General features: G+C 43.4%; 1 protein-coding gene across 2 annotated transcripts in view; it reads right to left on the minus strand.

Annotated features, from left to right (window-relative positions):
* LOC118361445 (glutamate receptor-interacting protein 2-like) overlaps window positions 1-12,792 on the minus strand; it is a 64,024-nt gene that overhangs the window by 30,294 nt on the left and 20,938 nt on the right. For both annotated transcript variants that reach the window (XM_052502035.1, XM_035741385.2), the window contains exons 8-9: window positions 10,186-10,333; window positions 9,848-10,017 (exon numbers count right to left, since the gene is read on the minus strand). In XM_052502035.1, the coding sequence (XP_052357995.1) occupies window positions 9,848-10,017; window positions 10,186-10,333 (318 nt within the window). The remainder of the gene's footprint in view (window positions 1-9,847; window positions 10,018-10,185; window positions 10,334-12,792) is intronic.

Below are 12,792 nucleotides of genomic sequence, written 5' to 3' on the forward strand. Positions count from 1 at the left end.
AAGTTGGTAGCACAGGTTTGTCTAGAATGTCATTGTATGCTGTAGCGCTAAGATTTCCTTTCACTTGAACTAAGTGGACTAGCCTGAACCATGAAAAACATCCCCAGATTATTATTCCTCCCCCATCAAACTTTGCAGTTGGCACTATGCATTGGAGCAGGTAGCGTTCTCCTGGCATCATCCAAACCCAGATTCAACCGTCGGACTGCCAGATGGTGAAGCGTGATTCATCATTCCATTGAACGCGTTTCCACTGTTCCAGAGTCCAATGTCCACGAGCTTTACACCATTTCAGCAGACGCTTGGCATTGCACATGGTGATCTTAGGCTTGTGTGTGGCTTTTTAGCCATGAAAACTCATTTCATGAAGCTCCTGGCTAATAGTTATTGTGATGACGTTGCTTCCAGAGGCAGTTTGGAACTCGGTAGTGAGCGGCTGAGCCGTTGTTGCTCCTAGACATTTCCGCTTCACAATAACAGCACTTACAGTTGACCGGGGAAGCTCTAGTAGGGCAGAAACTTTACGAAGTGACTTGTTGGAAAGTCACTAAGCTCTTCAGTAAGGCCATGCTACTGCCAATGTTTGTCTATGGATATTGCATGGCTGTGTGCTCGATTCTATAAATCTGTCAGCAATGGGTGTGGCTGAAATAGCCGAATCCACTCATTTCAAGGGTGTGCACATACTTTTGTATCTATAGTGTATGAACCCATGGATGTCTCACAGATTCAGGACACCTGGTTAAGTCCAAGACGTCATAGTATGTCTTATGAATGCATGTAGGTAAACCCCAAACTCTTTTCAAACGTCCACATTGGTCTCAGGTAGAAGTTGTCATTATAACCCCTTTCCTATCCCCTATGCCTAATCATAAGAAGTGACAAGATGTCTGACCCTGGCTAATTAGTTAGGGGCAACTTCCATCTCACTCTGTGGTCCTGTAAACCTTTGGCTCCTGCAGCTTAGAGATAAAACTCACCTAGAGAAGCGCTTTAAGAACTCTATTTCCTATCTTTACTGCGGAAGAGAAGCGGCTAATATTTTTGTTGCCATGTCAGTCTTACTAAATCCCCCCGCGAGGATTAGACAAATTGCATTTTATGATCACGTATAAATACCCAAATCGTATTTATCATTAAAATATAATGTTGTCGTTGTGGCATTTAATTTCAATAATGAATCTACATCTAGTCCAAGTTTGAAGGACATTAAAAAAATGACATTTAATAAGCATAAATAAAAAGTCAGTCAAACACTTCCTGATTTGTTTTCATTATCTTGAGTACATGCATTGGTTAGTGATACAGTCCAACTCCATTAGGTAATGGGGGTCTCGCTAATGACTCCACAATATTTATTTTTCAAAACAACCATAAGAACCGTACACTAAAGCTAAGACACCCACCACAGATAAGACAGCTACTGAAGATAAGAGTAAGCCACAGCATAGTTGTTCTATGCTCCTGAATCCTGCTTACAAGCAAAAATTAAAGCAGAACACATCAGTGTTTAGCAGATGCTAAACTACGGGACTGTTTTGCCAGCACAGACTGGAATATATTCCAGGATTCCTCCGATGGCATTGAGGAGTACACCACATCAGTCATTGGCTTCATCAATAAGTGCATTGATGACGTCATCCACACAGTGACCGTGCATACCCCAACCAGAAGCCATAGATTATAGGCAACATCCGCACTGAGCTAAAGGCTAGAGCTGCCGCTTTCAAGGAGAGGGACTAACCCGGAAGCTTATAAGAAATCTATCCGCTATGCTCTCAGACGAACCATTAAACAGGCAAAGCATCAATACAGGACTAAGATCGAATCGTACTTCACTGGCTCTGATGCTTGTCGGATGTGGCAGGGCTTGCAAGCCATTACAGACTACAAAGGGAAGCACAGCCGAGAGCTGCCCAGTGACACAAGCCTACCAGACGAGCTAAACTACTTCAATGCTCGCTTTGAGGCAAATAACACTGAAACATGCATGGGAGCACCAGCTCTTCGGGAAGACAGCCGATGTGAGTAAGACCTTTAAACAAGTCAACATTCACAAGGCCGCAGGGCCAGATGGACTACCAGGATGTGTACTGCAAGCATGCACTGACCATATGACAAGAGTCTTCACTGACATTTTTAACCTCTCCCTGTCTGAGTCTGTAATATCAAAATGCTTTAAGCAGACCACCATTGTGCCTGTGCCCAAGAACTCTAAGGTAATCTGCCTGAATGACTACTGACCCGTAGCACTTACGTCTGTAGCCATGAAGTGCTTTGAAAGGCTGGTCATGGCTCACATCAACAACATTATCCCAGAAACCCTAGACCCACTCCAATTTGCTTACCGCCCCAACATATCCGCAGATGATGCTCTCTCTATTGCACTCCACACTGCCCTTTCCCACCTGGACAAAAGAAACACCTACATGAGAATGCTATTTATTGACTACAGCTCAGCGTTCAACACCATAGTGCCCTCAAAGTTCATCAATAAGCTAAGGACCCTGGTACTAAACACCTCCCTCTGCAACTGGATCCTGGACTTCCTGACAGACCGCCCTCAGGTGGCAAGGTTAGGTAACAACACATCTGCCACACTGATCCTCAACACAGGGGCCCCTCAGGGGTTCGTGCTCAGTCCCATCCTGTACTCCCTGTTCACTCATGACTGCACTGCCAGGCACGACTCCAACACCATCATTAAGTTTGCCGATGACACAACAGTGGTAGTAGGCCCGATCACCAACAACGACGAGACAGCCTATAGGGAGGACGTCAGAGACCTGGCCGTGTGGTGCGAGGACAACCTCTCCCTCAATGCGATCAAGACAAAGGAGATGATTGTGGACTACAGGAAAAAGGAGGACCGAGCACGCCCCCTTTCTCATCGACAGGGATGCAGTGGAGCAGGTTGAGAGCTTCAAGTTCCTTGCTGTCCACATCAACAAACAAACATGGTCCAACCACACCAAGACAGTCGTGAAGAGAGCACAACAAAACCTATTCCTCCTCAAGAGACTGAAAAGATTTGGCAAGGGTCCTCAGATCCTCAAAAGAACTGCACCATCGAGAGCATCCTGACTGGTTGCATCACTGCCTGGTATGGCAACTGCTCGGCCTCCGAATGCAAGGCACTACAGAGGGTACTGCGTATGGCCCAGTACATCACTGGGGACAAGCTTCCTGCCATTCAGGACCTCTATATCAGGCGGTGTCAGAGGAAGGCCCTAAAAATTGTCAAAGACTCCAGCCACCCTAGTCACAGACTGTTCTCTCTGCTACCGCACGGCAAGCGGTACCAGAACGCCAAGTCTAGGTCCAAGAGGCTTCTAAACAGCTTCTACCCCAAGCCATAAGAATCCTGAACATTTAATCAATTGGCTACCCAAACTATTTGCATTTCCCCACCTTTTACACTGCTGGTACTCTCTGTTGTCATCATCTATGCATAGTCACTTTAATAACTCTACCTACATGTACATATTACCTCAACTAACCGGTGCCCCTGCACATTGACTCTGTACCGGTACCCCCCTGTATATAGTCTTGCTATTGTCATTTTACTGCTGATCTTTAATTACTTGTTACTTTTATTTCTTATCCAATGCAACAACTGCATTGTTGGTTAGGGGCTCGTAAGTAAGCATTTCACATTAAGGCCTACACCTATTGTATTCGACACATGTGAATAAAAACTTTGATTTGATTTGATAGTTCTACCACACATCAGTTTCAGTGATCCCTTCCAGCTTCACATGCTAGCTTGCCACTATGAATAAGAGGCCGGTGGTCTTCCCCAGGGCACAAGGCTTGCCTCCCAGCACTTTCCACACTCAGCGTGATTCACAGAATGTGGGAGGACGCAGCAAACCCTCTGCAGTCCCTTTAAAGCAGCAGCAGTTAACAAAGGTGACCATGTATGGGTGTGTTTGTGCTGAAAATGCAGTTTATCTGGATTGTGTCTGCTGGGTAACAGACAGTACCTTCAGAAAGTATGCACACCCCTAGACTTTTTCCACATTTTGAATTTGTAATTAATTCAATTGAGATATTGTGTCACTGGCCTACACACAATACCCTATCATGTTAATGTAGAATCATGTTTTCAGAATTGTTTTACAAATTATATAAAATAATAAGTTGCAGGGACTCACTCTGTGTGCAATAATAGTGTTTAATATTCTTTTTGAATGACTACCTCATTTCTGTACCCCAAACATACAATTATCTATAACGCATCATAGTCGAGCAGTGAATTTCAAATGAAGATACATCCCCAAAGACCAGGGAGGTTTTCCAATTTCTCGATAAAGAAGGTCAACTATCGGTAGATATTATTTTTTAACAGCAGACTGAATATCTCAATTACACTTTGGATGATGTATCTATATACCCAGTCACTACAAAGATACAGGTGTCCTCCCTAACTCAGTTGCCGGTGAGGAAGGGATCAGCTCAGGGATTTCACCATGAGGCCAATGATGACTTTAAAAACAGTTACAGAGTATAATGGCTGTGATAGGAGAAAACTGAGGATGGCTCAACAACATTGTACACTGCTCAAAAAAATAAAGCGAACACTAAAATAACACATCCTAGATCTGAATGAATTAAATATGTTTATTAAATGCTTTTTTCTTTTCATAGTTGAATGTGCTGACAACAAAATCACACAAAAATTATCAATGGAAATCAAATGTATCAACCCATGGAGGTCTGGATTTGGAGTGACACTCAAAATTAAAGTGGAAAACCACACTACAGGCTGATCCAACTTTGATGTAATGTCCTTAAAACAAGTCAAAATGAGGCTCAGTAGTGTGTGTGGCCTCCACGTGCCTGTATGACCTCCCTACAACGCCTGGGCATGCTCCTGATGAGGTGGCGGATGGTCTCCTGAGGCATCTCCTCCCAGACCTGGACTAAAGCATCCGCCAACTCCTGGACAGTCTGTGGTGCAACGTGGCATTGGTGGATGGAGCGAGACATGATGTCCCAGATGTGCTCAATTGGATTCAGGTCTGGGGAACGGGCGGGCCAGTCCATAGCATCAATGCCTTCCTCTTGCAGGAACTGCTGACACACTCCAGCCACATGAGTTCTAGCATTGTCTTGCATTAGGAGGAACCCAGGGCCAACCGCACCAGCATATGGTCTCACAAGTGGTCTGAGGATCTCGTCTCGGTACCTAATGGCAGTCAGGCTACCTCTGGTGAGCACATGGAGGGCTGTGCGGCCCCCCAAAGAAATGCCACCCCACACCATGACTGACCCATCGCCAAACCGGTCATGCTGGAGGATGTTGCAGGCAGCAGAACGTTCTCCACGGCGTCTCCAGACTGTCATGTGTGCTCAGTGTGAACCTGTTTTCATCTGTGAAGATCACAGGGAACCAGTGGCGAATTTGCCAATCTTGGTGTTCTCTGGCAAATGCCAAATGTCCTGCATGGTGTTGGGCTGTAAGTACAACCCCCACCTGTGGACGTTGGGCCCCCATTACCACCCTCGGGAGTCTGTTTCTGACCGTTTGAGCAGACACATGCACATTTGTGGCCTGCTGGAGGTCATTTTGCAGGGCTCTGGCAGTGCTCCTCCTGCTCCTCTTGCACAAAGGCGGAGGTAGCGGTCCTGCTGCTGGGTTGTTGCCCTCCTACGTCCTCCTCTACGTCTCCTGATGTACTGTTCTGTCTCCTGGTAGCACCTCCATGCTCTGGTCACTACGCTGACAGACACCGCAAACCTTCTTGCCCCAGCTCGCATTGATGTGCCATCCTGGATGAGCTGCACTACCTGAGCCACTTGTGTGGGTTGTAGACTCCGTCTCATGCTACCACTAGAGTGAAAGCACCGCCAGCATTCAAAAGTGACCAAAACATCAGCCAGGAAGCATAGGAACTGAGAAGTGGGCTGTGGTTATCACCTGCAGAACCACTCCTTTATTGGGGGTGTCTTACTAATTGCCTATAATTTCCACCTGTTGTCTATTCCATTTGCACAACAGCATGTGAAATTTATTGTCAATCAGTGATGCTTCCTAAGTGGACAGTTTGATTTCACAGAAGTGTGATTGACTTGGAGTGACATTGTGTTGTTTAAGTGTTCCCTTTATTTTTTGAGCAGTGTAGCTACTCCACAATACTAACCTAAATGACAGTGAAAAGAAGGACGCCTGTACAGAATAAAAATATTCCACAAAATCCATCCTGTTTGCAATACGGCACTAAAGTAAAACTGCTGTTTTATGTTGCAAGGCAATGAACTATATGTTCTGAATACAAAGCATTATGTTGGAGGCAAATCCAACAACATGTCACTGAGTACCACTCTTCATTCACTACAAAAGTATGTGGACACCCCTTCAAATTAGTGGATTCAGCTATTTCAGCCACATGTATAAAACCAAGCACACAACCATGCAATGTCTAAACACAAACATCGGCAGTAGAATGGCCTGTACTAAAGAGCTCAGTGACTTTCAATGTGGCACCATCATAGGATGTCACCTTTCCAACAAGTCACTTCGTCAAACTTCTGCCCTAGAGCTGCCCCAGTCAACTGTAAGTGCTGTTATTATGAAGTGTGAACGTCTAGGAGCAACAACGGCTCAGCCGCAAAGTGGTAGACCGCACAAGCTCACAGAACGGGACCACTGAGTGCTGAAACGCGTAGCCTGTAAAAATTGTCTGTCCTCGGTTACAACAATCACTACCGAGTTACAAATTGCCTCATGGAGCAACGTCAGCACAAGAACTGTTCGTTGGGAGCATCTTGAAAAGGGTTTCCATGGCCGAGCAGCCACACACAAGTCTAAGATCAGCATTCGCAATGCCAAGCGTCGGCTGGAGTGGTGTAAAGGTCATCACCATTGGACTCTGGAGCAGTAGAAACTCCTTCTCTGGAGTGATGAATCACGCTTCACCATCTGGCAGTCCGACGGACGAATCTGAGTTTGGCAGATGCCAGAAAAACTCTACCTGCCCCAATGCATAGTGCCAACTTTAAAGTTTGGTGGAGGGAGGAATAATGGTCTGGGGCTGTTTTTCATGGTTCGGGCTAGGCACCTTAGTTCCAGTGAATGGAAATCTTAGCACTACAGCATACAATGACATTCTAGATGATTCTATGCTTCCAACATTGTGGCATCAGTTTGGGGAAGGCCTTTTCTTGTTTCAGCATGACAATGCCACCATGCACAAAGCGAGGTCCATAGAGAAATGGTTTGTCGAGATCAGTGTGGAAGAACTTGACTGGCCTGCACGGAGCCCTGACCTCAACCCCATCGAAAACCTTTGGGATGAATTGGAACACCGACTGCGAGCCAGGCCTAATCGTCCAACATCAGTGCCAGACTTCGCTAATACGCTTGTGGCTACGGGAAGCAAGTCCCCGTAGAAATGTTCCAACATCTAGTGGAAAACCTTCTTAGACAAATGAATAGAATAGAAGTATAAGGGGACCAACTCCCTATTATGATTTTGGAATAAGATGTTTGACGAGTAAGTGTCCACATACCATGTAGTTTATTTTCAAGAATGGTGGCGTCTGCATCATGTTATGGGTATGCTGGTCATCGGCAAGGAATAGGGATTTTTTTTAAATAAAAATAAACGGAATAAAGCTAAGCACAGGCAAAATCCTACAGGAAAACAGGGTTCAGTCTGCTTTCCAACAGACACTGGGAGACAAATTCACCTTGCAGCAGGACAATAACCTAAAACACAAGGCCAAATATACACTGATTTACTTACCAAGATGACTAGTTACAGTTTTGACTTAAATTGGCTTAAAAATCTATGGCAAAAACTTGAAAATGGCTGACTAGCAATGATCAACAACCAACTTGACAGAGATTGAAGAATGAAAAAAAATGATCAATGTGCAAATACTGTAAAATCCAGGTGTGCAAGTCTTTTAAGAGACTTACCCAGAAAGACTCGCTTCCAAATGTGATTCTTACATGTATTGACTCAGGGGGGTGAATACTAACAGTACCAGTCAAAAGTTTGGACACTCCTCCTCATTCGTTTTTCTTTATTTTTTTACTATTTTCTACATTATAGAATAATAGTGAAGACATCAAAACTATGAAATAACACATATGGAATAATGTTGTAACTAAAAAAGTGTTAAACAAATCCAAATATATTTGAGCTTCTTCAAAGTCGCCACCCTTTGGCTTGACAGCTTTGCACACACTTGGCATTATCTCAACCAGCTTCATGAGGTAGTCACCTGGAATGCTTTTACAACAGTCTTGAAGGAGTACCCACATATGCTGAGCACTTGCTGCTTTTCCTTGACTCTGCGGTCCAACATATCCCAAATATTCTTAATTGGGTTGAGGTCGGGTGATTGTGGAGGGCAGGTCATCTGATGCAACACTCAATCACTCTCCTTCTTTGAAAAACAGCCCTTACAGAGCCGGAAGGTGTATTTTGGGTTATTGTTCTGTTGAAAAACAAATGATAGTCCCACTAAGAACAAACCAGACTATGTATCGGGACTACGTATCGCTGCAGAATGCTGTGGTAGCCATACTGGTTAAGTGTGCGTTGAATTCTAAATGAATCACTGACAGTGTCACCAGCAAAGCACCCCACAGCATCACACCTCCACCTCCATGCTTCACAGTGGGAATCACACATGCGGAGATCATTCGACATGGCAGTTGGAACCAAACATCTCAAATTTGAACAGATTTACACCATATTTCCACCATCATTGCTTATGTTTATGTTGCTTATGTTTCTTCTTCTAATTGGTGTCCTTTAGTAGTGGTTTCTTGGCAGCAATTCGAACATGAAGGCCTGATTCACGGAGTCTCCCCTGAACAGTTGATGTTGAGATGTGTCTGTTACTTGAACTCTGGGAAGCATTTATTTGGGCTGCAATTTGAGGTGCAGTTAATTGCAGATTTCTGAGGCTGGTAACTAATGAACTTATCCTCTGCAGCAGAGGGAACTCTGGGTCTTCATTTCCTGTGGCGGTCCTCATGAGAGCCATTTTCATCATGGTGTTGGATGGTTTTTGCAACTGTACTTGAAGAAACTTTCAAAGTTATTGACATTTTCCGTATTGACTGACATTCATGTCTTAAAGTAATGAGGAACTGTCATTTCTCTTTGCTTATTTGAGCTGTTCTTGCCATAATATGGACTTGGTATTTTACCAAGTAGGGCTATCTTCTGTATACCAACCCTACCTTGTCACAACACAACTGATTGGCTCAAACACATTAAGAAGGAAAGAAACTCCATAAATGAACTTTTAACAAGGTACACCTGTTAATTTAAATGCATTCCAGGTGATACCTCATGAAGCTGGTTGGGAAAATGCCAAGAGTGTGCAAAGCTCTCATCAAGGCAAAGGGTGGCTAATTTGAAGAATCTCAAATATAAAATATATTTGGATTTAACACTTTTTTGGTTACTAAATTATTCAATATGTGTTATTTCATAGTTTTGATGTCCTCACTATTATTCTACAATGTAGAAAATAGCAAACAATAAAGAAAAACCATTGAAGGAGGAGATGTGTCCAAACTTTTGACTGGTACTGTATGTGACTTTGATATTTTAGTATTTAATTTTCAATACATTTGTAAAAAATATCTAAAATCATGTTTTCACTTTGTCATTATGGGGTAAAAAAAAGTTTTAAAAATCTACTCCATTTTGAAGTCATTCTATAACAACAAAATATGTAATAAGTTAAGGGGTACTTTCTGAAGCCATTGTACATAGAAAACTACCTAAACATTACATAAACAGAGTCCTGTGAGGAGCGGAGGAGCGGATGCCTTGAAGTGTGTTGGGATATGGCTCAAGTCCTCTGATAGACTGACCTGTGTCTTGGGATCTCATGGAAAGTCTGCTCTGATTGGCTGGAAGGATCTCCAATTTGACAATGTCAGAGGTTTGGGCCAATAGCTGCGTGGCCTCCATCAGGGAACAGTGCTCAGTGCTGGTCCCGTCTATAGACAGAATGAGATCACCTATATGCAATGCCCCACACCTGAGAGAAAGAGGGGGTAAGAAAGGGACAGACAGAGAGGGATTTGAAAGGAGAAAAGCTTATCACATTGATTCTAAAGCTTCTCAATTGTTGTGCAAAATACAGTATGGTCTCTTTGGTACTCAAGTAAAAAGTGAGACATTGTTTGTGACAGGTGACTTGCCTCACCTTTCCACCACACTGGCTTGTTTGATCTTGTCGATGACGATAACCTGTTTGTTCCTGTACACAGCAGTAGCCAGGCTAACACCCAGGCTGGCTGCAGGACACTTCACTATCTCCACCAGTAGGGGGCCAGAGGCCTGCTGCACTGACTCTGAGAGACACAGACATACACAACATTAGGGGGGAACATCCATAGTACTGTAACGAATTGACGAGGTCGCTTGGTGTTGGGTTAAGGTTGCGACAGTATAAAGTGATGAAATCCGTGTCTGAGTACTTAGGACATATTGGAAATGTGAGCAAGACAATGGAGCTGATCCTGGATTACAGGAAAAGGCGGGCCGAACAGGCCCTCATTAACATGGACGGGCTGTAGTAGAGTGGGCCGAGAGTTTCAAGTTCCTTGGTGTTCACATCACCAACAAATTATCATGGTCCAAACATACCAAGACAGTCGTGAAGAGGGTACGACAACACCTTTTCCCCCTCAGGAGACTGAAAAGATTTGGCATGGGTCCCCAGATCTTCAAAATGTTCTACAGCTGCACCATCAAGAGCATCCTGACCGGTTGCATCACTGCCTGGTATGGCAACTGCTCGGCATCGGTAAAGCACTAAAGGGGGTAGTGCGAAATGCCCAGTACATCACTGGGGCCAAGCTTCCTGCCATCCAGGACCTACACAATAGACGGTGTCAGAGGAAAGCCCTTAAAATTGAGACTCCACACACCCAAGTTATAGACTGTTCTCTCTGCTACCGCACGGCAAATGGTACCGGAGCTCAACAGAAAGAAAGGAGGACTCTTCATATAATTGATTAAAATGCCTTTATTAGTATGGCATGTTCAATAGGCTCCTCAACAGCTTCTACCCCCAAGTCATAAGACTGCTGAACAATTAATAAAATCGCCACCGGCCAATTTACATTGACACACACAGCTCCCCTCATTTGTTTTTACACTGCTGCTACCTGCTGTTTATTATCTATGCACCCCACCTACATGTACAAAATACCTCAACTAACCTGTACCCCTGCACAATGAATCTGTACCGGTGCCCCTTGTATAGAGCCTCGTTATTGTTATTCTTATTGTGTTACCTTTTATTATACATTTTATTTTAGTCTACTTGGTAAATATTTTCTTAACTCTTCTTGAACTGCACTGTTGGTTAAGGGCTTCTAAGTAAGCATTTCATGGCAAAGTCTACACATGTTGTGTTCGGCACATGTGACAAATAAAGTTTGATTTGATACACATTTGCTTTCTCTTATGGTGGAAAAATGCAAGATGATGTTTATAATAGTTTTATTGCATCAAATGGTTGTTTCACGCAGATGAAAAGAGGATTCTTATAACTATTGTGTGTGTGTTCTACTGAGGATGGGCCTCTGGGAAATAACACTGACAGGAAATTTACAATGTCTTTTGGGTGATAAAACCTAAAGAACATTCCAGAGCATGAGTTAATGTTTCTGTTCTATATTGTACCAGGGAGACATGGCTCCAGTATGGAGTTGGGGGCCCAGACACTGGTCTCTACTGTACACAATGAAAACTGTTGATACAGCAGATACTGTCTGCTATGAATTATAGGTGCCTTTCATACAAATCTTAACCTTGTGACCCATTCTATACATCTGTTGTTTGTCATGTAGACTGAAAAGGGTGTGTCTTTGCTATAAAGTACCTTTGTATCGTTGTATCTCGGCGCTCTCAATGAATCATCTGAGGGTGATTCGTTGACCAGCCATCATTAACGTAGAGCAGTCAATCGATTCACTTTATATGTGTGTGTTGTTTTGACCTGCTCCCTTATTAATACGTGAATAAAGATTTAGTTTAACCTCTTGAACCTCTGGGGGCAGTATTTAATTTTTGGATGAAAAACGTTCCCGTTTTAAACAAGATATTTTGTCACGAAAAGATGCTCAACTATGCATATAATTGACAGCTTTGGAAAGAAATCACTCTGACGTTTCCAAAACTGCAAAGATATTGTCTGTGAGTGCCACAGAACTAATGCTACAGGCGAAACCAAGATGAAATTTCATACAGGAAGTGAGACAGATTTTTGAGGAGCTGTGTTCCAATGTCTCCTTATATGGCTGTGAATGCGCAAGGAGAGAGCCTACACTTTCTGTCGTGTCCCCAAGGTGTTTGCAGCATTGTGACGTATTTGTAGGCATATCATTGGAAAATTGACCATAAGAGACTACATTTACCAGGTGTCCGCTCGGTGTCCTCCGTCGAAACTATTGCGTAATCTCCAGGTGCGTGCATGTTTCCATTTTGAAGAGAGCCACGAGTGACTTATGTGCCACGAGTGACTTATCATCGAATAGATATGTGAAAAACACCTTGAGGATTGATTCTAAACAACGTTTGCCATGTTTCTGTCGATATTATGGAGTTAATTTGGAAAAAAGTTTGCGTTTTAATGACTGAATTTTCGTGATGAACAAAACGGAGCGATTTCTCCTACACAAATAAACTTTTTGGAAAAACTGAACATTTGCTATCTAACTGAGAGTCTCCTCATTGAAAACATCTGAAGTTCTTCAAAGGTAAATTATTTTATTTGAATGCTTTTCTTGTTTGTGTGAAAATG

Source organism: Oncorhynchus keta, unplaced genomic scaffold, assembly GCF_023373465.1.
Source record: "Oncorhynchus keta strain PuntledgeMale-10-30-2019 unplaced genomic scaffold, Oket_V2 Un_contig_14950_pilon_pilon, whole genome shotgun sequence".
Lineage (NCBI taxonomy): Eukaryota > Metazoa > Chordata > Actinopteri > Salmoniformes > Salmonidae > Oncorhynchus > Oncorhynchus keta.